Below are 24,077 nucleotides of genomic sequence, written 5' to 3'. Positions count from 1 at the left end.
TTATCCATTTTATTGCCATATAGCTGTTAATAATAGTCTCATAATCCTTTGTATTTCTGCATTGTCTGTTGTAACCTCTCCTTTTTTGTTTCTAATTTTGTTGCATTAATTTTTCTTTTTTTCTTGATGAGTCTGGCTAAAGGCCTGTCAATTCTGTTTATCTTCTAAAAGAATCAGCTTTTAGTTTTATTAATCTTTATTATTGTTTCTTTCATTTCTTTTTCATTTATTTCTGCTCAGGTCTTTATGATTTCTTTCCTTCCACTAATTTTGTGGGGTTTTTTGTTCTTCTTTTTCCAGTTTTTTTAGGTGTAAAGTTAGATTGTCTATTTGATGTTTTTCTTGTTTCTTGAGGTAGGATTGTATTGCTATAAACTTCCCTCTTAGAACTGCTTTGGCTGCATACCATAGGTTTTGAGTTGTCATGTTTTCATTGGCATTTGTTTCTAGAAATTTTTTCATTTCCCATTTGATTTCCTCAGTAACCTATTGGTTATTTAGAAACGTGTTGTTTAATCTCCATGTCTTTGCGTTTCTTGCAGTTTTTTTCTTGTAATTGATATCTAGGCTCATAGTGCTGTTGTCGGAGAAGATGCTTGATTTGATTTCAATCTTCTTAAATTTTCTGAGGTTTGATTTGTGACCCAAGATGTGGTCTACCATGGAAAATGTTCCATGTACACTTGAGAAGGTGTATTCTTCTGCATTTGGATGGAATGTCCTGAAGATATCAATGAGATCCATCTCATGTAATGTGTCAGTTAAGACTTGTGTTTCCTTATTAATTTTCTGTTTTGACGATCTGTCCATTTGTGTAACTGGGTGTTAAAGTCTCCTACTATTATTATGTTATCATCAATTTCACCTTTTATGTCTGTTAGTATTTGTCTTATGTATGTTGGTGCTCCTATATTGGATGCACAGATATTTTACAATTGTTATGTCTTCCTCTTAAGATTAGTCCCACGATCATTATGTAGTGTCCTTCCATATCTCTTGTAATACTCCTTATTTTAAGGTCTATTATATCTGATATGGCAATGGCACCCCACTCCAGTACTCTTGCCTGGAAAATCCCATGGATGGAGGAGCCTGGTGGGCTGCAGTCCATGGGATTGCTAAGAGTCGGACACGACTGAGTGACTTCACTTTCACTTTTCACTTTCATGCATTGGAGAAGGAAATGGCAACCACTCCAGTGTTCTTGCCTAGAGAATCCCAGGGATGGGGGAGCCTGGTGGGCTGCCGTCTCTGGGGTCGCACAGAGTTGGACACGACTGAAGCGACTTAGCAGCAGCAGCAGCAGCATATCTGATATAAGGATTCCTATTCTTTTTCTTTTGCTTCCCATTTGCATGGAATGTTATTTTTCCATCCTCTCATTTTCAGTCTATTATGTGTCTTTAGGTCTGAAGTGAGTTTCTTGTAGACAGCATATATTTGGGTCTTGTTTTTGTGTCCAATCAGCCAGTCTGTGTCTTTTAGTTGGAGCATTTAATCAATTTACATTTAAAGTAATTATCAATATATATGTTCCTACTGCCATTTTCTTAATTATTTAGGGTTGATTTTGGAGATCATTTTTCTTCTCTTGTATTTCTTGACTATATATATCCCTTTAACATTTGTTGTAAAGCTGGTTTGGTGGTATTGAATTCTCTTAACTTTTGCCTGTCTGAAAAGCTTTGTATTTCTCCATCAATTCTGAATGAGATTCTTGCCGGGTACAGTAATCTTCGCTGCAGATTTTTCCCTTTCAGTACTTTAAATATATCCTGCCATTCCCTTCTGACCTGCCGAGTTTCTGCTGAAAGATCAGCTGTTAAGCATATGGGGTTTCCCTGGTATGTTACTTGTTACTTCTCCCTTGCTGCTTTTAATATTCTTTCTTTGTGTTTAGTCCTTGTCAGCTTGATTAGTATGTGTCTTGGTGTGTTTCTCTTTTGGTTTATCCTGTGTGGGACTCTGTACCTCTTGGACTTGAATGACTATTTCCTTTTCCATGTTGGGAAAATTTTCAACTATAATCTCTTCAAAAATTTTCTCATACCCTTTCTTTTCCTCCTCTTCTTCTGGGATGCTTATAATTCAAATGTTGATGCATTTGATACTGTCCCAGAGGTCTCTGAGACTATCCTCAGTTCTTTTCATTCTTTTTACTTTATTTTGCTATTCAGAAGTTATTTCCACCATTTTATCTTCCAGTTCACTGAGTCATTCTTCTGCTTCAGATATTCTGCTATTGATTTCTTCTAGAGTATTTTTAATTTCAGTAACTGTGTTGTTGTCTCTGTATGTTTATTCTTTAGTTCTTCTAGGTCTTTGTTAATTGATTCTTGCATTTTCTCCATTTTGTTTTCAAGGTTTTTTTTATCATCTTTATTATCATTATTCTGAATTCTTTTCCAGGTAGTTTGCCTATTTCCTCTTCATTTATTTGGACTTCTCTGTTTCTAGTTTGTTACTTCATTTGTTAACTGATTTCTATGCCTTTTCCTTATTTTGTTTTTAACTTATTGTGTTTGAAGTCTCCTTTTCTGAGGCTTCAAGGTTGAATTCTTTCTTCCTTTTGGTTTCTGCCCTCCTAAGTTTGGTCCAGGAGTTTCTGTAAGCTTCATATAGGGTGAGATTTGTGCTGAGTTTTTGTTTGCTTTTCCTCTGATGGGCAAGGGTGAGTGAGATGGTAATCCTATCTGCTGATGATTGGGTTTGTATTTTTGTTTTGTTTGTTGTTTAGATGAGGAGTCCTGTACAGGGTGCTACTGGTGGTTGGGTGATGCTGGGTCTTGTATTCAAGTGGTTTCCTTTGTGTGAGTACTCACTATTTGATACTCCCTAGGGTTAGTTCTCTGGTAGTCTAGGGTCCTGGAGTCAGTACTCCCACTCCAAAAGGCTCAGGGCTTGATCTCTGGTCAGGAATGAAGATTCCAAAGTGGTTTGTTATAGTATTAAGTGAGATTAGAACAAATATCCAAAAATGAGAAACCAAAGATGAACCCCAGACAAATGGCAGTTACAAAATCAGGCAAATAATAATTAAAATAATAGAATATACACATATACATCTAACCCATGAGCAAAGTCAGAACAGTCCAACAAAAATAAAGTACAGTAGACTGACCCAGCAAACAAAGGAAATCAAAAATTATATTAACCAGTTAAGAACCAAACAACTAAAGTACAAACTGGAAAACAAAACTAAAGCAAGGTGCCAAGTGGGGAATAAAGCAGTGAAAATAAAACTAACAAATATGTTGAGAGCAAAGGAAAGAAAGATTGCAAAGTTAAATAGAGGTAGATGAAGATTTATATATGTTTTAAAGATTGACTGCAAGGGGAAAAGAACAATAGGAAAAGTAAACAAAGGAATAAATGTAAAAAAAAATAATAGGTTTAAAAAATTAAAATTAAAAAAAGAAAAAAAAAAAAAAAAAAAAGGAAAACGCCACAGAACTGCAAAAGCCCAACCAACAAAGAGGCAGAGGTTTATGACAATAATAAAAATGTGACTGAGGAAAAAAAAAGCTCAAAAGCTTAACTGGATTTCATAGTGCCAATAAAATCAATAACTACAATGGAGAGGGAAAGAGAGGAACAAAAAAGAAAAAACAATCCAAAAGAATCTACAGGACAAGTCAAAACATAAGAAAAATAAACATTTTTCTTGAGTCACTGCTGTCAGAGTCCTTTCCCTTGCTGGGAGTCACAGTCCACCTCACCTCCCTAGGATGCCCTCCAACACTCTGCTGACCTCTGGACCTGCTGTGGGGGCAGCTCAGATTCTAATCTGGTCCTACTCCTATGTATTCTTGCTTCCAGTGTCCACAGCTATCAGAACTAGTGCGTTTCCTTTTGTGGGAGCTCTCAATGACCTTTTATATATTCCATAGACACAGTTGATCATGTGGATTTAATCTGCAGCTTGTACAGCTAGTCGGAAGGTTTTGGATCTTCTTCCTTAGCCACACTGCCCCTGGGTTTCAATTGTTTTATTTCCACCTCTGGATAAGGGTCGTCCACTGGGGTTTGCTCCTGAGGCTGCCCTGGAGGACTTGGGTTTGCCCCTGTGAGGGCCAGGTGTGGAGGTGGTCCAGCTGCTTGGGTGGCAGAGGTTCTGGCAGCACCAGGTATTCAGAGGAGTTGGTGGCCAGGGCAGCAGGAAATAGAGTGCTCTAAAAGGGTATGGCAACCAGTATTGGCCAATACGCTCCAGTAATCTTGCCTGGTGAACCCCTCCCTCTGATAAAGAAGCCTGGAAGACCACGGTCTACAGGGTCGCAAAGAGCTGGACACTAGCAAAGTGACCCTGCATGCATAAATGCAAGCCTTTTTTTCCCTGTGGCAGTTCTGCCCCAGTGACAGTTGAGCATGAAGGTGGCACAGCTGCTTGGCTTGTGGGGACTCTGATGGTACCAAGCGTACAGGGACAGACTGCAGTGATGGCCCTATCAGAGTCTTTTTTCGAGCCTCTTGTAGCTGGCAATCAGAAGGCCTCTTTGGCCAGTCTTTCTCCATAGCTCCACCCATTCAGGCACTTCGAGGGCTCCCTTGCCTGAGGTCCTTCTCTGTTGTTCCATGGGTCAGGGACATAGAGGGGTCCCCCTGGCTGGGGTCCTAATTTGTAGATCGGCACATCAGGCACTTCAAGGGGCACCCTGGGTGGGTCCTACTCTGTAGTTCAGTGCATCAGGCATTTGATGGGCCAGCCTCTCTATTGTTCAGCTGCCAATGCTGGCTTGTGGGGAGAGAGAGGCTATGGTGATGGCTCCATTCCCTATGCGTGACTCAGCAGAATCGCCTTGCTTCCATGGCTGCCTGGATTTCCTCCACAGGCGTTTCCCACCACAATCTCCTCCCTCACATCCCCTCAATTCAACTCTCTGCAGTCAACAGCAGCCCTCGCCCTGGGATTGCTTCACAATCCCTAAACTCCAGCTCCCAGCCACTGTGCCTTCCAGGGAACCTGAGTCCCTGTCTGGGGTATGTACAGCTCTGGCAAGAACTATCTGATTCTCATTCCATTTAGGCTGCCACACATCAGCTGTTTCACTCTCAGCCTTATATGTTTCTCCTCCGACTCAGACAATTGCCCTGATGTGGGAATCAGGTCTCTGTTTCACTTCCCCCACCCGCCGACGGCAGGTCCAGTCCTAATGCTTCTGCTTTTTCCCCTAGTTCCTTTGTCCTACCAAGTTTTGCGTGGTTCTGTATGTTCTTTTCCTCTTGTCAGCTACTTCTGTCCATTCTCAGCTGGTGTTCTGCATGCACTTCTGTTTCTGAATGTGTATTCCTGATGTATCCATGGAGAGAGATGTACTCCACATCCACCTACTCCTCCATCATCTTGTTCTCTGTCTTTAGTTTTGAAATACAAAAACTAGTCTAACTCTTGTCCTTCTTAATTTTATATTTGGTAGGCCCTCAATTTGCACTATTGGGTTATTTTTTTTTCAGGTTCATTACATCCTCTGATACCCTTAATCACAATATCTGATCCATCTATCCTTACTATTTATTCATAAGCTGGATCTCTGATTTGACCCCAGTGGCTCAGAGCTCAGTATGTTTGATATTTTATATTCTGAGTGAAATTACTATTTCATATTGCCAAATTACTTTGCTTGGCCAATATAAGTTTTTAACTTCCAAGAAAGCTTTGGCCTACTATGGTTGTTATGCCATTATGTTCTTGTTATCCTGGCCTTTTCTTATTACAAACTAAATTTAATTAAATTCAACACATAGCACATACAGCTTTCATATGGAACTAATATTTGACATTGTAACAATTATAAAATTATAAAGAATCATATGGCTCTGAGAAATCACGGAACATCATCCATGGGGAAATATTTTTTTAGAATAACCTTCTTCTAACAAGACAGCCATTCAGATTTCTAAGACTAAATACCCAGTTTCACTCCTCAGTAACATGAAGGTAAGCTGGTGTATTTCAAATCTCCAAAACAGACGCAACTGAAAATGGATTGAGTTTTTCACTCTGAAAAATTATTTAGACTGAAAGTTAAACCACATACTTTTATAGAGTGCATATAACCTAAAAACAATACAATAGTGCAATTTTAAAAGCCAAAAAATAAAGTACAATTTCAATTCTGGCTAGTTTTATAAAATATATATATATATTGCCCAGTTTGAAAAGGCTTCGCTTTACATACCACACTATAATACTTACAAGCTGATGTTCTAATAGTTGGATTTTTTCATCTTTTTTCTTTAGTTCCTCTTTAAGTTGTTTTATTTCATTTAGTAAATCTTCATTCTGAAATATTTTAAAAGATTCAACATGAAGTATTTAATTGTATTTTAAAACACTAATGAAAAATATTAAATTAATGATGCAGACTGAGCAATGAACTGTTTATTTAACATGAAGATTCTTCTTAAATATCCTAGCTATTTATCCATTAAAAAAAAACTCAGTTTGGTCTTCTAGGAACTCATAGTTTAATGTAGTCTGACATATAAACAATGAACAATAAGAGCAGCAACAGCTAACATTCACTGAGTACTGATCAGGTGCCAAGAGCTAAGTAATTTGGGGTATCTAAGTAATTGATTCCGACTGCAACTCTGAGGTAGATACTATTATCCCCATTTCAGAGATATGAGGAACTAAGCTACATAAGTAAAATAAATTATACATAAAATAATAACTTCAGCTAGATTTCAAGGAATATATGAGTGCTTGTCAGAGGAAACGAAGGCCACGAGTAGAGGAAACTGCATCATTAAATGCACAAGAGTCATTTTCATGGCTGATGCAGAAATCAGTAGCAAGGTAAATGTGCCTGAAAGGGTATCAAGGAAGATTCTTTTTCTTTGAGCTACTTTCATGAAAACTGCCTGAATCAAAAAATAAATACCCTGTCAACTTAGTTTATAAGAAATTTCTATTAAGGCCAATCCCTTTCTCAAAATTAAAAAAAAAAAAAAAGAAAGAAATTCCTGAAAGTATTAACAGGTATTAACAAACCTCATCTAGTCAAGGCTATGGTTTTTCCAGTAGTCATGTATAGATGTGAGAGTTGGATTATAAAGAAAGCTGAGCACTGAAGAATTGATGCTTTTGAACTGAGGTGTTGGAGAAGACTCTTGACAGTCCCTTGGACTGCAAGGAGATCCAACCAGTCCATCCTAAAAGAGATCACTCTTGGGTGTTCATTGGAAGGACTGATGTTGAAGCTAAAACTCCAATACTTTGGCCACCTGATGCGAAGAGCTGACTCAGTTGAAAAGACCCTGATGTTGGGAAAGATTGAGGTCAGGAGGAGAAGGGGACAACAGAGGATGAGATGGTTGGATGGCATCACTGACTCAATGGACATGAGTTTGGGTGAACTCCAGGAGTTGGTGATGGACAGGAAGGTCTGGCATGCTGTGGTTCATGGGGTCACAAAGAGTCGGACATGACTGAGCAACTGAACTGAACTGAACACAAACCTATTGTCAAGGTAAGCAGGAATTCGGTTATATTGTCACATGTAAGGTATCATTATCTTATAGTTAGATCATTTTGTTTACTGCTATTTAATTATCCAGAAATATATACTGATGAAATAGTGCTGCCAAGGAAAATTAAAGCTAACCCTTAAACAACACAGGAGTTAGAGGCGCCCACCCTATGCAAAGTAAAAAGATCTGGGTGTAACTTTTGGTCAGTGCTCCACATCCACAGTTCCTCCAAAACCAAAAGGTTCACATCCTTGTATTCAACCAACTGTAGATTGATGTAGTAGTATAGTATTTTTTTAAAAATCCAAGTATAAGTGGACCCATGCAGTTTAAAACTTGTTCAAGGGTCATCTGTAGAATATACACATAAATGATACATCTTTCCAGAGAGAATAATAAGTAAGCAAATATAATGTGTTGGTAATGAGCAAAGCATACCATCTTCTTCAGATAGGTTGGGGATAAAAAATATTTCAGTCTCATTAACAAGAGATCAAAAACAAACATTTTATGAAGGCTCTGATGTATCAAATAAGCATCAGAATGGGAAAGAAACAATAGAGAAGAAAATTTTTTTTTTAATTTTGCAGTTGTTATTCACACAGCAATGGCAAAGAACTATTGTGTATGAAAAAATGACTTTCAGTTGAATTTTTAAAATGTTCAGGGACTTAAAAAAATCACAAATCAAGATAAAAAAAAGATGGATTGCAAATCATGAGTTAAATTAGTGGGAGAAGTACTCAATGTGCTTAATAAGACTGCAGAAAAAATGGTACATTGTCAGACATAAAAACTGATCTTTTTGTACAAACGTATGACTGTATATACAATAGTCATAAAAATTACTTGCATTCCAGTTTCAGTTATGCAACTCATATGCCAAAGAAATGATCCTAAGTACAAGAAAACCCATAAGATCTTCAAGTTTACAAACTTAGACTGCCTTATAAGAGGACAACTGAAATGCAATGTAGCAACTTGACGGAATACTATACAGCAATCAGATCAGATCAGATCAATCGCTCAGTCGTGTCTGACTCTTTGAGACCCCATGAATCGCAGCACGCCAGGCCTCCCTGTCCATCACCAACTCCCGGAGTTAACCGAGACTCACGTCCATCGAGTCAGCGATGCCATCCAGCCATCTCATCCTCTGTCGTCCCCTTCTCCTCTTGCCCCCAATCCCTCCCAGCATCAGAGTCTTTTCCAATGAGTCAACTCTTCCCATGAGGTGGCCAAAGTACTGGAGTTTCAGCTTTAGCATCATTCCTTCCAAAGAAATCCTAGGGCTGATCTCCTTCAGAATGGACTGGTTGGATCTCCTTGCAGTCCAAGGGACTCTCAAGAGTCTTCTCCAACACCACAGTTCAAAAGCATCAATTCTTCGGCGCTCAGCCTTCTTCACAGTCCAACTCTCACATCCATACATGACCACAGGAAAAACCATAGCCTTGACTAGACGAACCTTTGTTGGCAAAGTAATGTCTCTGCTTTTCAGGCATTACTAGGATCTGCTGATGTTAGAGAAAATGCACCCAAAAGTGAAATCAAAATATGAGTATGGTAAAACATTTAGAACCAACATGCTTATAGCATTATTTATATGATAAGCACTGCTCTAAGGACTTTACACATAAAGACAGGAAAAGGAAAACATATCAGGAAATGGTTAACCCCAATGAAGTTTTAAAGGGTAAGTTCTAACCACACAAAGTGTGGCAAACGTTTGACTTTAGGTTTAGGGATTCTGTAAGACAATATAGACATGGGGACAAGGATAGCATATTTGGAGAATTATAAGCAGTAATGGTCACCGTGCTTATTTAACTTCTATGCAGAGTACATCATGAGAAACACAGGGCTGGAAGAAGCACAAGTGGGAATCAAGGTTGCTGGGAGAAATATCAATAACCTCAGATAAGCAGATGACACCACCCTTATGGCAGAAAGTGAAGAGGAACTAAAAAGCCTCTTGATGAAAGTGAAAGAAGAGAGTGAAAAACTTGGCTTAAAGCTCAACATTCAGAAAATGAAGATCATGGCATCTTCATGGGATCCCATCACTTCATGGGAAATAGATGGGGAAACAGTGGAAACAGGGTCAGACTTTATTTTTCTGGGCTCCAAAATCACTGCAGATGGTGACTGCAGTCATGAAATTAAAAGATGCTTACTCCTTGAAAGGAAAGTTATGACCAACCTGGATAGCATATTCAAAAGCAGAGACATTACTTTGCCAACAAAGGTCCATCTAGTCAAGGCTATGGTATTTCCAGTGGTCATGTATGGATGTGAAAGTTGGACTGTGAAGAAGGCTGAGCACCGAAGAATTGATGCTTTTGAACTGTGGTGTTGGAGAAGACTCTTGAGAGTCCCTTGGACTGCAAGGAGATCCAACCAGTCCATTCTGAAGGAGATCAGCCCTGGGATTTCTTTGGAAGGAACGATGCTAAAGCTGAAACTCCAATACTTTGGCCACCTCATGCGAAGAGTTGACTCACTGGAAAAGACTCTGATGCTGGGAGGGATTGGGGGCAGGAGGAAAACGGGACGACAGAGGATGAAATAGTTGGATGGCATCATTGACTCGATGGACCTGAGTTTGAGTGAACTCCGTGAGTTAGTGATGGACAGGGCAGCCTGGCGTGCTGCGATTCATGGGGGTCTCAAAGAGTTGGACACGATTGAGCAAGTGAACTGAACTGAAGCAGTAATGCTGCACACGAAGGCTGTGGTGAACAGTGGGGAGCAATGCAGTTAGTAATCTAGGCAAGGGACAGATCACAGAGGGCCTGAACTTCAAGCATGCTTCAGCCAGGGAGTAACAGATAGATCTGCATTGGAGATGGCTTGGACAGCTGTTTGGAGGATATATTGACAAGGATTATACTGATATATATAAAAATCAATCTCTCTCATACTTGGTAATCTCGTCCACAGGACATTTCCAATGTGTCCCACTCACAATGGGAAACCCATGTTGGGGCTTCCCTGGTGGATCAGATGGTAAAGACTCTGCCTGCAATGAAGACCTGGGTTCAATCCCTGGGTTGGGAAGATCCCCTGGAGAAGGGAATGGCTACCCACTGCAGTATTCTTGCCTGGAAAATTCCATAGACAGAGGAGCCCGGCAGGCTACAGTCCAAGGGGTTGCAAAGAACTGGGTACAACTGAGTGACTAACAACACAACATGTTAGATGTGAAATCATGAGAGTGGAAAGTTCAATGAACACTGGACTAAAGATACAAACCTACATTCTAAAAAAGAAAAGAATCCAAGAAAGGCGAGCAGGCAGGTGGTGTGGAGGAGGAGAGGGGATGTTAAGGGGTAAGGGAATTCCAAAAGAACTGACACAAAAACCAAGGGATAAAGCTTTTATGACAAAGGCCATGCCAAATGTGTATTTTTCCAGGTTTCCAGAACAACTAGAAAGAGAGTCAAGGAAAGGTTTATCTGATTTACTGAATTTAGGATAGGTAAGATACAGAAATTTATAAAGTGAGGATGAAGAGGAAGTAAAGAAAGCACACTAATGAGACATGAGAGAGGAGGCAGACAGTTTGGTCTTTAACTGCAGCAGAAGATAGAGTCGAGAACAAGAAAGGGTAGTCTTCCACAGCACAGTGGTCACTTTTCCCTGTAACTGGAATAAAGTAAATCAGAGTGACAGACACAGATAAGTTGGGAGGCAGAAAGGCAAAGAAGATCTTCCTTGATGAACACAAGGCAAATGGAGCAGCTGAGAAGAGTGGCTGAGAAAGGGGATGAGACAAGTGGTCAATGTCTGAAACAGCTCATCAGGGACATGGCAGAGGTAGCTGTCTTGGGATAAAGGAGAGACTGGTGACATGGCAGGTCCAGTGGAGAGTTTAGGCCCTAAAGTTGTAATGGTATAAGTCACAACATTTGTATCATTTGAAATTGAACTGCAAAACCATCCTCAATGAGCAGATTCGGGGATTTGCTGATGAAAGTGAAGGACTGTCTAGTGTACTAGAAAGAGTAAGTATGAGCTATTGCATGCATGCGTGCTCAGTTGTGTCTGACTGTTTGTGACCCGGGAGCCAGGCTCACTCTGTCTCTGGAATTTTCCAAGCAAGAATACTGTAATGGATTGCCATTTCCTACTCATAGGAGATCTTCCTGGTCCAGGGATTGAACCCCCGTCTCTTGTATCTCCTACATTGGAAGACAGATTCTGGACTATTGGCACCACCTGGGAAGCCCAATGAGAAACTGCATCTAACCTCAAAAAGAAGGAAGAAAGGCTAGGGATGATCTGCCTGAAAGGAAAGTCACTGAGGACAGGAGAGAAACACATGCTGTGTCTATCCTACAACACTAAATGTAGGGACAAACTTTAGAGGAGGGTGGAAAAAACAAAGACACAAGTTCCGTAAAAAAGGTTGGAATTAACTTTTTTCTTTAAAAAGAATTTATTTATACGTAAAAAAGTTTCACAAAAAAATTTAGAAAAAAGTCAATTTTTACTTTTAAAGTAGCAATCACAAAACAAACAAAAAACAACTGAGAGACAACCAGAAATCATCTAAATCAATGGCTCTCAAGGGAGTATGTAAGTTAAGTTTTTCAAAAAGAGATGTCCTCCTGCAAACCTATTATTATACTCACAACAGGATGGAAACATGGAGATGGGAAGAAATTTATATTAAAGAACAGGTAGGTAACACACTGAAAAGCCAAGATCGGACAACCAGATGTGACTATTATCTGATATTTTTTTATTTTGTGTTTTCTACATAAATTTGTTCCCCAAAAGTCACTCCATATCCTATGAGAAAACTGTGCTTCCCTGACGCTTAATATCAAGACTGGTCAGTTGACCTGTTTTGGAAGCAACATATGTTACATTCAACCAATGTATTCTGCCAATGCTACTTTCCCTCAGGTTCAAAAAGCATGACCTTCATCCAGAGTCCCAGAAAGAAGAAAAAACATTAAGTCTCACTAATCTACAACCAAAATGCAACATAATGAGAAATAATAAGTAAGAAATAAACTTTTGTTAAAAACAAATAAAAAAAAGAAATAAACTTCTGTTACTGTAAGCCACCAATATTTTGAGGCTGTTACTACAGACAAGTAGAACACACTGACTAGAATACTTTGAAAACAGAATGTGAAAGGAAACAATAATTTTACCTGGAACTAGGAAAGACAAGAATACTTGTATGTCCTTAAGAAATAAATATGTGATTCAGGAAGATTAAAAAAAAAAATCTTTCTTCAACTAAAACTAGACCTAAAGATGAGAACTATAAAAAAAATATACCTTCAAGTACAAAATGCATCTGTATTCTATATATCTTTCAACATAAAAAAATGTCATTTTCAGCTAAAAGTTCTTCAATATTGTGATTATATATATATATACACACACATATATATATGAGAAGTACCTATTAACAGTTTTAATTTTTATTGGTAGTCATATTTTAAATTGTTATTCATATAATTCTGAAAAAAAAAAAGATTTAATTAATTTTTAAAAAAGAATCCTGCACCACTATTAATACTGGGACAGATTACTATCCAACTGATAAAACAAACTCAAATTAAAGTACCACAGGGATATCAATTTAACTTAAAAAGTTAGTAAAAGTGAAGAGCAAATCTGACCAAAACCCAAGACAACAAAGTTGCAGGTTTAAATATATTTATTATTAAAAGTTTTATTATTGCTTTATAATTTTAGTAATAAAATTTTTTTTTAAATTCAGCATGACTACCTAGTCATCATACCTTGCATATTTGATCACCATCTTCTGGTTCTGGACTAGATGGCAATGAGAGTTGAACATCATGCAATGAACCACTTCCATCATGCTGTCAGAAAGAAGAAAAGGAAAACGCAAGAGTAATACAATTAACTGCAGACATTCTGCTCAACCTGAACTCACCCCAGACCAAATGCTAGAATGGTAATCAATTAAGATTTTAGAAATCTCCTTTTTACCTCCATGCACTGGTAGAAACAAACATAGAAGAGGAAACAACAGAGTTCAGGAAAGAATAATTTGTGGAACATTCACTATGTAAGCTGACGGTGAGAAAGCCACTGAAAGTTTTAGAATGGGAAAAGAAATATAGGACAATTCCTTAAAAATGTTAAGATTACTCCACCTATGAAAAATGTAAAATAAAAGTCAAATTAAATCTGATTTGAATCAGATCTAGTGCTTTGAGTACAAAGGAGTCAGAAACAATAATATTAAATGACTCAAAAAGAGCTGACCACAGAAAACATTTGAATAGAAACAGACACATGAGTATACATAACTGCATGACTCTATCAAGTTTGAGAAGAGGTAAAATTAATTTATGGTGCTAAAAATCAGAGGAGTGGCTGACTTAGGAGAAAGGGGTTATTGACAGTAAAGTGCATTATAACCCATAAAGATGCTGGAAATGTTTTGTGTCCTCTCTGTATGGCAGTTACATGGGTACATACAAGTGAAAAGTACAAGCTTTACACTTAAGACTGGTACACCTTTAAGCACTTTACTTGATATATGCTATACCTCAATTTAAAAAATTGAAAAAATTAAAGTTTTTGTCCTTAAATACAATTTTAAAAAAAATAACAGGGTATCATTAAGTCCTACCTCTTGCTTAAATAGTTTAGGAATAATCAGATAAAACATGGCATGTCCAATGATTCACAGACAACCTTAAAAAAGATGAACTAAGAATATGCCTGGGATGATGGTGAGGGATGTAGACCCTGACCAATGCAGTACAACTGCAACTCAATACCTTATTTATTCAGATGGTACCTGGCTGCCTTGTGATACCCTCTGAATCAATAGCCTTCAAGGAACACTACCATAGCACCTCTCTCTCCTGAAGGAAATCTCCCAGATATGGCAATCTCCTACACTGGAACAGAAGTGTTAAAAGGTTACGGTACTATATATATACCTATTGAATCAGAAACACTAGTGATGGGGCCTAGGAATGAGTATTTAGAAAAACTCAACAAGTAAGAGTGACTGACAGTGAAGTATTAGCATTTGTCAAATTTCCAGCAGAGATAAATTACATTTTTATTGGTGATGCCATAGACATTAAGGATTCAACCTGAGAAAGAATCCAACATCCCAATGAATAACAAATGTTCACAGAACACATTAAAAATGCTTTTTAAAAAAGTAAGGAATTTACAAGACTCATTTTAGTAAAGTTTATCTCTGCCTTGAACTATAAAAACAGAGCCAGTCCTATAAACCAGACAGCTACATACAAAAAAAAAAAAAGAAGAAGAAAGAAAGAAATTAGATCATTCTTTAACACCACACACAAAAATAAGCTCAAAATGGATTATAGACTTAAATGTGAGACCAGACACTATTAAACTCCTAGAGGAAAACACAGGCAGAACACTCTGACATAAATCACAGGAATATCCTTTTTGAGCCAACTCCCAGAATAATGGAAATAAAAACAAAAATAAACAAATAGGACCTAATTAAACTCTAAAGCTTTTGCACAGCAAAGGAAACAAAAAACAAAACGAAAAGACAATCCACAGGTTGGGAGAAAATATTTGCAAATGATGTGACCAACAAGGGATTAGTCTCCAAAATTTACAAACAGCTCACAAGGCTTAACAATATCAAAACAAACAACTCAATTGACAAATGGGCAGAAAAACTAAACAGAAATTTCTCCAAAGACATACAGATGACCAAGAGGCACATGAAAAGATGTTCAACATAGCTAATTATTAGAGAACTGCAAATCAAAACTACAATGATGTATCACCTCACACCAGCCAGAATGACTATCATCAAAAAATCCACTAACAATAAATGTTGGAGAGGATGTGGAGAAAAGGAAACCCTCTTACACTGTTGGTGGTAATGTAAATTGGTACAGCCGCTAAAGAGTACAGAGTTCCTTAAACAATTAAAAAGAAATTTACCATAGGACCCTGCAATCCCACTCCTCAGCATATATTTGGAGAAAAACATGATCTGAAAAGATACATGCACCTCAGTGTTCACTGCAGCACTGCTTATAATAGCAAAGACATGTAATCAACTTAAATGTCCACTGACAGAGAAATCGATAAAGAAGATGTGATACATATACAGTGGAATATTAGTCATTAAAAAGAATGAAATAACACTATTTGCAGCAATATGGACTGACCTAAAGACTGTCATAATGAGTGATGTAAGTCAGACAGAGAAGGAAAAATGTCATACAACAATCACTTGTATGTAGGATCTAAAAAAAAAAAAAACTATACAAATGAACTTACCTACAAAACAGAAAGAGATTCACAGACTTAGAGAATGAACCTATGGTTGCCTGTACACACTGCTACATTTAAAATGGATAACCAACTATATACAATGGATAACCTACTGTACAGCATGTGGAACTCTGGTTATGTGGCAGCCTGGATGGGAGAGGAGTCTGGGGGAGAATGGATACATGTATATGGATGGCTGAGTCCCTCCACTGTTCATCTCAAACTACCACAACAATATAAATCAGCTATACCCCAATACAAAATGTTTTAAAAGTTAAAAAAAAAAAAACAAGGCAGTCCTATATATAAGTATGTATTTGAGAAAAGAGGAACTATAAAACAACTTATTTTCCAACGTCTACAATACCTTCCTGGCCACTGCAAAGCAGGAACCCCAAGGAATAGGAGACAACACAAGCTCACACTGCTTTGCCTTGGACATGGGAAAAGTTGTGGGAAGTGTGCAGTAGAACAGGAACTTTCACTGTAGAGGAATAAAAAGGCAAGCCCATAGAAATAGAAAATACCAGGATGTCATGAAGAAAGTAACTCTAGAAAACTGTATATAAATTTCTAGGTTCACCACTCCTGAGCATCACACTTGCTTGGATCTGATCCTAAGAAGCATTTCATAGACTTTGAGAAATAAACCAAGACCACATTGCCCAGGTCCCAAGCTGCCCACTGGAAGGTGTACACTCAAAACAGATCTGGCAGGCACGGCAAAGGCTTTGGAAACAACTGACATTACAACCACAACCCAAAGGTGGCTAATCAGAACTTGCTGTGTGATCCCAACCAAATAATCTATCTGCTTAAAAGGAAAAAAAAAACAACATTCTCCATAAACTTTAAACAATATTAAGGGTCTCATAATACAACATTTAAGCATCTAAGATATACTCCAAAACTACTCAATGTACAAAGAAAGAAAACCTCAAGACACACAGAAAAAGACAATTAACATCAATGACAAAATTAAAAAGTTAAAATTAAATAACAAAAAAAATTAAAATTAACTATAAGAGATTTTAATAGAGCCATTATAAAAATTCTCCAAAAGTAAGGGTGAACTCTTAAAGGGAACAGAAAGAGAAAGTCTCAGCAAAGATATAACACACAAAGTGGAAAATGACAATGTTAGAACTGCAAAGATTCAATAACCAAAAAATTTTAATGCACCAGATGCATTAAATATTAGATGCACTAAACACTATGGTACTTAGATGGACTAAGTACACTACCAGCATTTGAGTTACAGATTGAACATAAAGATAGACCAACAGAAATCTGAACAATAAAGACAAAAAAGGATGGGGGAGGGGTAAAAAAGAGCTTGGTGCAGGAGTTATAGGACAACAACAAGAGATCTAATATTTATATCACTGAAGTCATAGAAGGTAGGGCTCGGGGCAAAAATTTTTCAAGAAATAATGGATAAATACACTTCATATCTGGTGAAAGACATGAACCTACATATTTGAATAATTCAATTTAAAAGAATAGAAAATAGAATGTGCTCTCTGAACATAATGGAATGTTAACTAGAAAATCAAAACCAGAAAAATAGTCTTCAAACACTTAGAAAGTAACAAGATACTTCTTTGATCCATGGGTCAAAAGAAGTACCAAGGTAAATAAGAAAATATTTTGAGTTGAAAGGAAAATGAAACCACGTATCAAAATCTGTGGAACACAATTAAAGCAGTGCTTAGAAGGAAAAATTATTGTACCAGATCTTATATTAAAGCAAAGTTGTCAAATCCATAACTGGAGCAAAATAAAGCCAGCACAAACAGAAAGATGAAAATAATAGAGTATGGAAATTAATGAAATTGAAAATCAAGAAACATACATCAGTGAAGCCAATTTAAAACATGCAGGGGAAAAAAAGAAATCAATGAAGCCAAAGCAGGTTTTTTGACAACTGCAAACCATCACCAAAACAGGCAAAAGGCATTTATAAAGTGACTGCTTTTAACAAGAGCAACAACAAAAATAATGATAATGTGAAAATCTAGGGTTTTTGACTGACTTCATTAACTCAAATTTTAAATACTTGCCCAAAAAGTACATTCAATTTTTCAATATTCGTTTATCTCATCATTTACATAACTGATAAAAAACATATATAAAGAACTATTAATAATCAAAAATAAAACAAACAAAAATTTTATTAGGAAAAAATAGACACTTCACAAAAGAAGATATACGATTGCAAAATAAGCATATGAAAAGATGTTAAATGTCATTAGTTATTAGGCAAATGCAAATTAAAACCAGAGTGAGATACCAATGCATAACTATGGGAAGGGCTTTTGAAAAATATTGACAATATCAAGTGTGGACCAGGATGCAGAACACTTGGAACTCTCATTAATCGTGGTAGGAATACAAAATCAAATAACCTCTTTGGAAAACAGCTTGCTGATTTCTCAAGAAGTTAGATATATACTTATCAACCAGCATTCCCATGGCCAGGTAAGAAATTAAAACATCCTCACATGAAAATCTGTGCACGAATGTTTATAGTAGCTTTATTCATAATTGCCAAAAACTGGGAAAATACACAAATATCCTTCAACTGCTAAACAGATAAACAGACTATGACATATGTATACAGTGTAATACTACTAAGAAGGGCAATGCCAAAGATTCTTCAAACTACCATACAACTCACAGGCTCACTTCACACACACACACACTGCTAGGCTGCAACAGTACATAAACCTAGAACTTCCAGATATACAAGCTGGATTTAGAAAAGGCAGAGGAACCAGAGATCAAATTGCCAACATCTGCTGGATAATAGAAAAAGCAAGAGAATTCCAGAAAAAAAATCTACTTCTGCTTCAATGACTACACTCAAGCCTTTGACTGTGTGGATCACAATAAACCGTGGAAAATTCTTGAAGAGATGAGACTAGCAGACCACCTTACTTGCTTGCTGAGAAGTCTGTATGCAGGTCAAGAAGCCACAGTTAGAACCGGACATGGAACAACGGACTGGTTCAAAATGGGAAAGGAGTACATCAAGGCTCTATGTTGATGCCTTGCTTATTTAACTTATATGCAGAGTACATCATGTGAAACATTGGGCTGGATGAACCACAAGCTGGAATCAAGACTGCTGGGAGAAATATCAATAACCTCAGATATGCAGATGACACCACCCTTATGGCACGCAGTGAAGAGGAACTAAAGAGCCTCTTGATGAAAGCTGAAAGAGGAGAGTGAAAAAACTGGCTTAAAACTCAACATTCCAAAAACTAAGATCATGGCATACAGTCCCATCACTTCATGGCAAATAGATGGGGAAGAAAATGGAAACAGTGACAGACTTTGTTTTCCCAAGCTCTAACATCACTGCAGACAGTGACTGCAGCCATGAAATTAGAAGATGCTTGCTCCTTGGAAGAAAAGCTATGACAAGTCCAGACACTGTATTAAGAAGCAGAGATATCACTTTATCAACAAAGGCCCATATAGTCACAGTTATGATTTCTCCAGTAGTCATGTAAGGATGAGAGAGTTGGACCATAAAGAAGGCTGACTGCCAAAGAATGCTTTCCAACTGTGGTGTTTGAAAGAGAAGACTCTTGAGGGTCCCTTGGACTGCAGGAGATCAAACCAGTCAACCTTAAAGAAAATCAACCCTGAATATTCAGTGAATGGTGTTGAAGCTGAAGCTCCAATTCTTTGGCCACTTGATACAAACAGCTGAGTCAGTGAATAAGACCCTGATGCTGGGAAAGATTAAGGGCATGAAGAGTGGGGGCGACAGAAGCTGGAGATAATGGAGGATAGGGAAGCTTGGCGAGCTGCAATCCACAGGGTCGGAAAGAGTTGGACACAATTGAGTGACTGAACAACAAATATAACATCAATTTTGCCTCTTATCTAAAAGGGCTAAAACATATTTACTATATGGCCAAAGGAAAAGTTTTCAAAAGTTTCCAAAGTTTTGCTTTAGGACACAAAGGAAGTATCAATACATTCCAAAGAATTTATATCCTATAGACATTATTCTTTACTATTGATGTTTTAAGATTTGTTGTTGTTTAATTGCTAAGTCGTGTCTGACTCTTTGCAACCCCATAGACTGTAGCCTGCCAAGCTCCTCTGTCCATGTGACTTCCCAGGCAAGAATACTAGAGTGGGTTGCCATTTCCTTCTCCAAGGGATATTCCCAGCCCAGGGATTGATCCCATTAGCTCCTGCACTGCAGGCGTTTTTTTTTTTTTTTTTTTTTTTTTTACTGCTGAGCCACCAGATTAGAAATTAATTAGAAAAGAAGTCTTGTATACCAAATCTGCATTTTTGAAAATTAAAAAAATTCTTCTAAATAAAATAAATTTATAGCATGGCCCAAGACAACCAGGATTCATTAATGTTTAAAGTTATGGGTATATCGCTAAGAGTTGGGCACAACTGAGCAACTGAACAACCACATGTCTCAAAGGCATGTCTCAGAGCCTTCTAATTTTTAACAGGCTAATATTATAGATTCAAGAGATCAAAGAAGGAAAAGGCTATTATTTCCATCAAAGCACAAGAGCTTAAAGATCATGAATATAACCTCCAATTCTATCTATAATAAAACCACATACCCTCCAAATAACTTTGACACTAAATAATAGTAGTACTCTATAAAACCTTGACTTAGATGAAAAGTATTCAGGCCAAAATTAGAAACATTTTGAGACAAGTCTTTTTAAGCTTTGGGGATGGGGGGGAGGGTGGGAATCATAAAATGTACAGAAAACATTCTCTGTTTAAAAATCACTGAATAACCACCATGGATGCAATGTTCATGCTTCATACTATACATACTAGAGCCGTGCTCAGTCACTTCAGTCACGTCTGACTCTTTGTGACCCCATGGACTATAACCCTCCAGGCTCCCCTGTCAATAGGATTTCAGGCAAAAATACTGACGTGGGTTGCCATTTCCTCCTCCAGGGGATCTTCCTGACCCAGGGATCAAACCCGTGTTTCTTATGTCTCCTGAACTGGCAGGCAGGTTCTTTACCACTAGCACCACCTAAGGAGCTAGCGTTTATTGACCAGTGTTGGGCACTGTTCTAAGCATTTTGAATAAACATATTTAATAAATGCATAGATGCAAAAACATAAAAACTGTAACACATCACTGCACAAAAGTAAACAATTCGTAGTTAACTGAGTATCCAAGTATTCTGGCTGCTTTACTAAGTGAAGTGTTTCAGCAGTTTCTGTGGGTTCTAGTTAGGATTTTTTTTAAGTCTTTATTAACTTTGTTACAATATCGCTTGCACTTTATATTTTGGGTTTTTGGCCATGAGGCATGTGAGATCTTAGTTCCCTAACCAAGAATGGAACCCACGACCCCTGCATTGTAAGACAAAGTCTTAACTACTACACCACCAAGGAAGTCCTAGTTAGGATTTTTGAGCTCTGAATGCAATTAACCTTAAGTTGATTAACTCTTATGTCATTAGTATTTTACTAAAGATCCAAAAAGACAGGTACACCTTCCTCTGGTCTAAGAGGAAGACTTCCACCATCTTCCATTTTTCTTTTTCAACAAAGCATAAAGGAAAACTTTTGTTCTAATATTTAAACTCTTCACATATTAACATGTAGGAAACCCTGTAACAAATTCCATCTTACCCAGGTGGGTCTTCCATTAGTTTCCAAAAATTGGGATCTTCCTATCAATTCCAAGGCGGTTGCAATGGACATGGACACTTGAAATGAACTAACCAAAAGCCTGGCAGCACTGACCAATCTCTGCTGACAAGCAGCATTAGTGATGTCAACAAAGCGCCCTTGTGTTTCTGATATGCTACAACACAATCACAAGAGGCATCCTAGGAAAAGCAGTGGAGGAAGAGGAGAGATTTTTTTCATTTTCTTTTCATAAGTCACTTTTTTAAATAGCAGAAGTAAATGGACGAACATCATATCATATCACACAAACTGTAGAATGTGCGCTAAGATAAATTTTTGAGTAATACTGTAATTCACCTATGGGATTTAAAATCTAATGATTCAAACTATATTTGGAAAGATTATAAAAATATAATCATAAAGCCTGATTTTCAATAAGAGTTTAAGAAATGAGTTGATCCTCACAGGTGCTTGGGGCAAAGACATTTTCAAAACAAAAATTTTACTGACATTCAAATTGACTAGAACATTGTTATATATGGCTAAAATCTGTAATATTCTAAGCAAACCTTATTTATAAATTTCATTATAAATTTCAATAATAAACCTTTTTATTAAACCTAAGTGTTTAACTTGTACATATAGATATCTTTTTCTATAGGTTTATTTTGCCATTTAAAAATACTAGTTGTAGATTTTCTTCTAATTTTTCTACATTTAAAAAAATATTTAACTCTTCAAACCATCTGAGTTTGCTGGCTTCCCTGGTAGCTCACCTGGTAAAGAATCTGCCTGCAAAGCAAGAGACCCCAGCTCAATTCATGGGTTGGGATGATTCCCTGGAGAAGGGATAGGCTACCCACTCCAGCGTTCTTGGGCTTCCCCGGTAGCTCAGACTATAAAGAATATGCCTACAATGTGACCTGGGTTCAATGCCTGGGTTAGGAAGATCCCCTGGAGGTGGGCATGGCAACCCACTCCAGTATTCTTGCCTAGAGAATTCGCATGGACAGAGGAGCCTGGTGGGCTTCAGTCCACGGGGTCGCAAAGATTTGGACGCAACTGAGCAACTAAGCACAGCATAGTTTCTATACTATTCTACTTTATTAGGAAAAATAATTATGATGAACAAAATTTATTTCAAAATCTACTAGCCAGCTGTAACATATAGTTTTAAGAACAATGCACTAGACACAAGACAAGAATTACATCTTCCTTCTTTTTATCTTCATTACCAGCACAATCCTTGAAACTCAACAAGTGCTTCATAAAGCATACTGAATGATGAAATAACAATCAGTGGATTCTAAAGTAAACAGAATTAGCTTTTTAGGCAGCTACATAAAATTATAAGCAATGCAAGTAATTAAAAATCCTTGACCTTCACATTTTTATCATTATTGATGTTGCTCCTGTCAGTATTACAACAGCTAACATTATTAACTGCTTTCTATGCATCAGACACTATGCTTAGCACTTGACTAAATTTCCTCATGTTTTCTTTACAACAGTCCTGAAACAGGAGCTATTATCATTTCTACTTCTGTTATAAGGGAATCTAGGCACAGGAAGTTTAAGTAATTTAACTTATCCAAGATCACACAACAGACAAGTGGAAAAAATGTCCTGAGTTCAAATTCTAATTTTTGAATACATCTTTTATTATTAACTTTCATCATTATTCTAGAAACTTAATATTATCTCAATTAACCCACAACTAAAAACAACTCAAATGTCTATCAACAAGTAAATGGATGAAAATAAAACTGTGGTATACACACACACATAATGGAATGTTATCCAACAATAAAAACTAATATACTGAAACTCACAAACACAGATGATTATCAAAATCATTATGGTGAGTGAAAAAATCCAGCAACAAAAAAGAACACACTGTATAGTTTAAAGGAAGACAAAACTTTCAGATGAAATTCTAGAAAGGACAAAACCTTAGTAACAGAAAGCAGAGCAATAGCTGCCTGCACCAGGTTTGAGAGAAGACTGCCTACGAAGGGACGTGAGAGAACTGTAGCAGCAACAGAAATGTCCTATATCTTGACTGTTGTGGTAGAGGTCACAAAGGTGTATATATTCATCAAAACTCAAATTATATACTTAAAATAGGCACACTTCATTTGAATGCAAATTTCACCTTGATAAAGTCAATCATTTTTTAAAAATTTGCTTCTTTTTCCTCCTCACTTTCCTTTATCTTCCTGAATGAGGCAAAAGTAAATAAATAAATAAGTCTCCAACCAAAAAGGACAGCCCAGCACAGGGTTTCAGAATCTAAGGAGGTTGAAAAACAGGTCCCTGCCAGTGGCCAGCTTACCAAGGCATGTCAGAGCTTAAAAGACTGAAAAGGGCATACACAGAGGGGATGGGAGAACAATTTGATACAAGAGTCAAATCTGAACAGAAAGAGGAGGATATATGTACAGTCTGGTGTGGGCTCTAAGTCTAAACAGAGTGGCGTGGAGTGGGCACACTCCCCCAGGAGGGCCTTTAGAGAGCTACAAGAGCTCAAGCAGCATGAAGAGGGCATCTCTGCAGGAAAAGGCCCGGTGTCAGGTGTCAGACCCAAGTAGGGTTAAGAAGGCACCCAAGTGCAGGCATCAACTGACAACTGTAGTGTCAAGCGCAAGCAGAGTGAAGTGGCA

At 37.5% G+C, this 24,077-nt stretch overlaps 1 protein-coding gene across 6 annotated transcripts in view; it reads right to left on the bottom strand.

Annotated features, from left to right (window-relative positions):
• The window catches only part of CCSER2 (coiled-coil serine rich protein 2), a 168,564-nt gene that overhangs the window by 42,128 nt on the left and 102,359 nt on the right, over window positions 1-24,077 (bottom strand). For 4 of the 6 annotated variants that reach the window (XM_025284867.3, XM_025284864.3, XM_025284869.3 and 1 more), the window contains 2 exons: window positions 13,245-13,328; window positions 6,197-6,283 (listed from right to left, as the gene is read on the bottom strand). In XM_025284867.3, coding sequence (XP_025140652.3) covers window positions 6,197-6,283; window positions 13,245-13,328 — 171 coding nt within the window. Of the gene's footprint in view, window positions 1-6,196; window positions 6,284-13,244; window positions 13,329-24,077 lie in introns of those variants that run through there. The other 2 variants (XM_044942386.2, XM_025284865.3) reach the window with 2 other exon arrangements.

This window comes from Bubalus bubalis, chromosome 4 (assembly GCF_019923935.1).
Source record: "Bubalus bubalis isolate 160015118507 breed Murrah chromosome 4, NDDB_SH_1, whole genome shotgun sequence".
Taxonomy (NCBI): Eukaryota; Metazoa; Chordata; class Mammalia; order Artiodactyla; family Bovidae; genus Bubalus; species Bubalus bubalis.
This window is presented reverse-complemented; position numbering and strand designations above follow the sequence as displayed.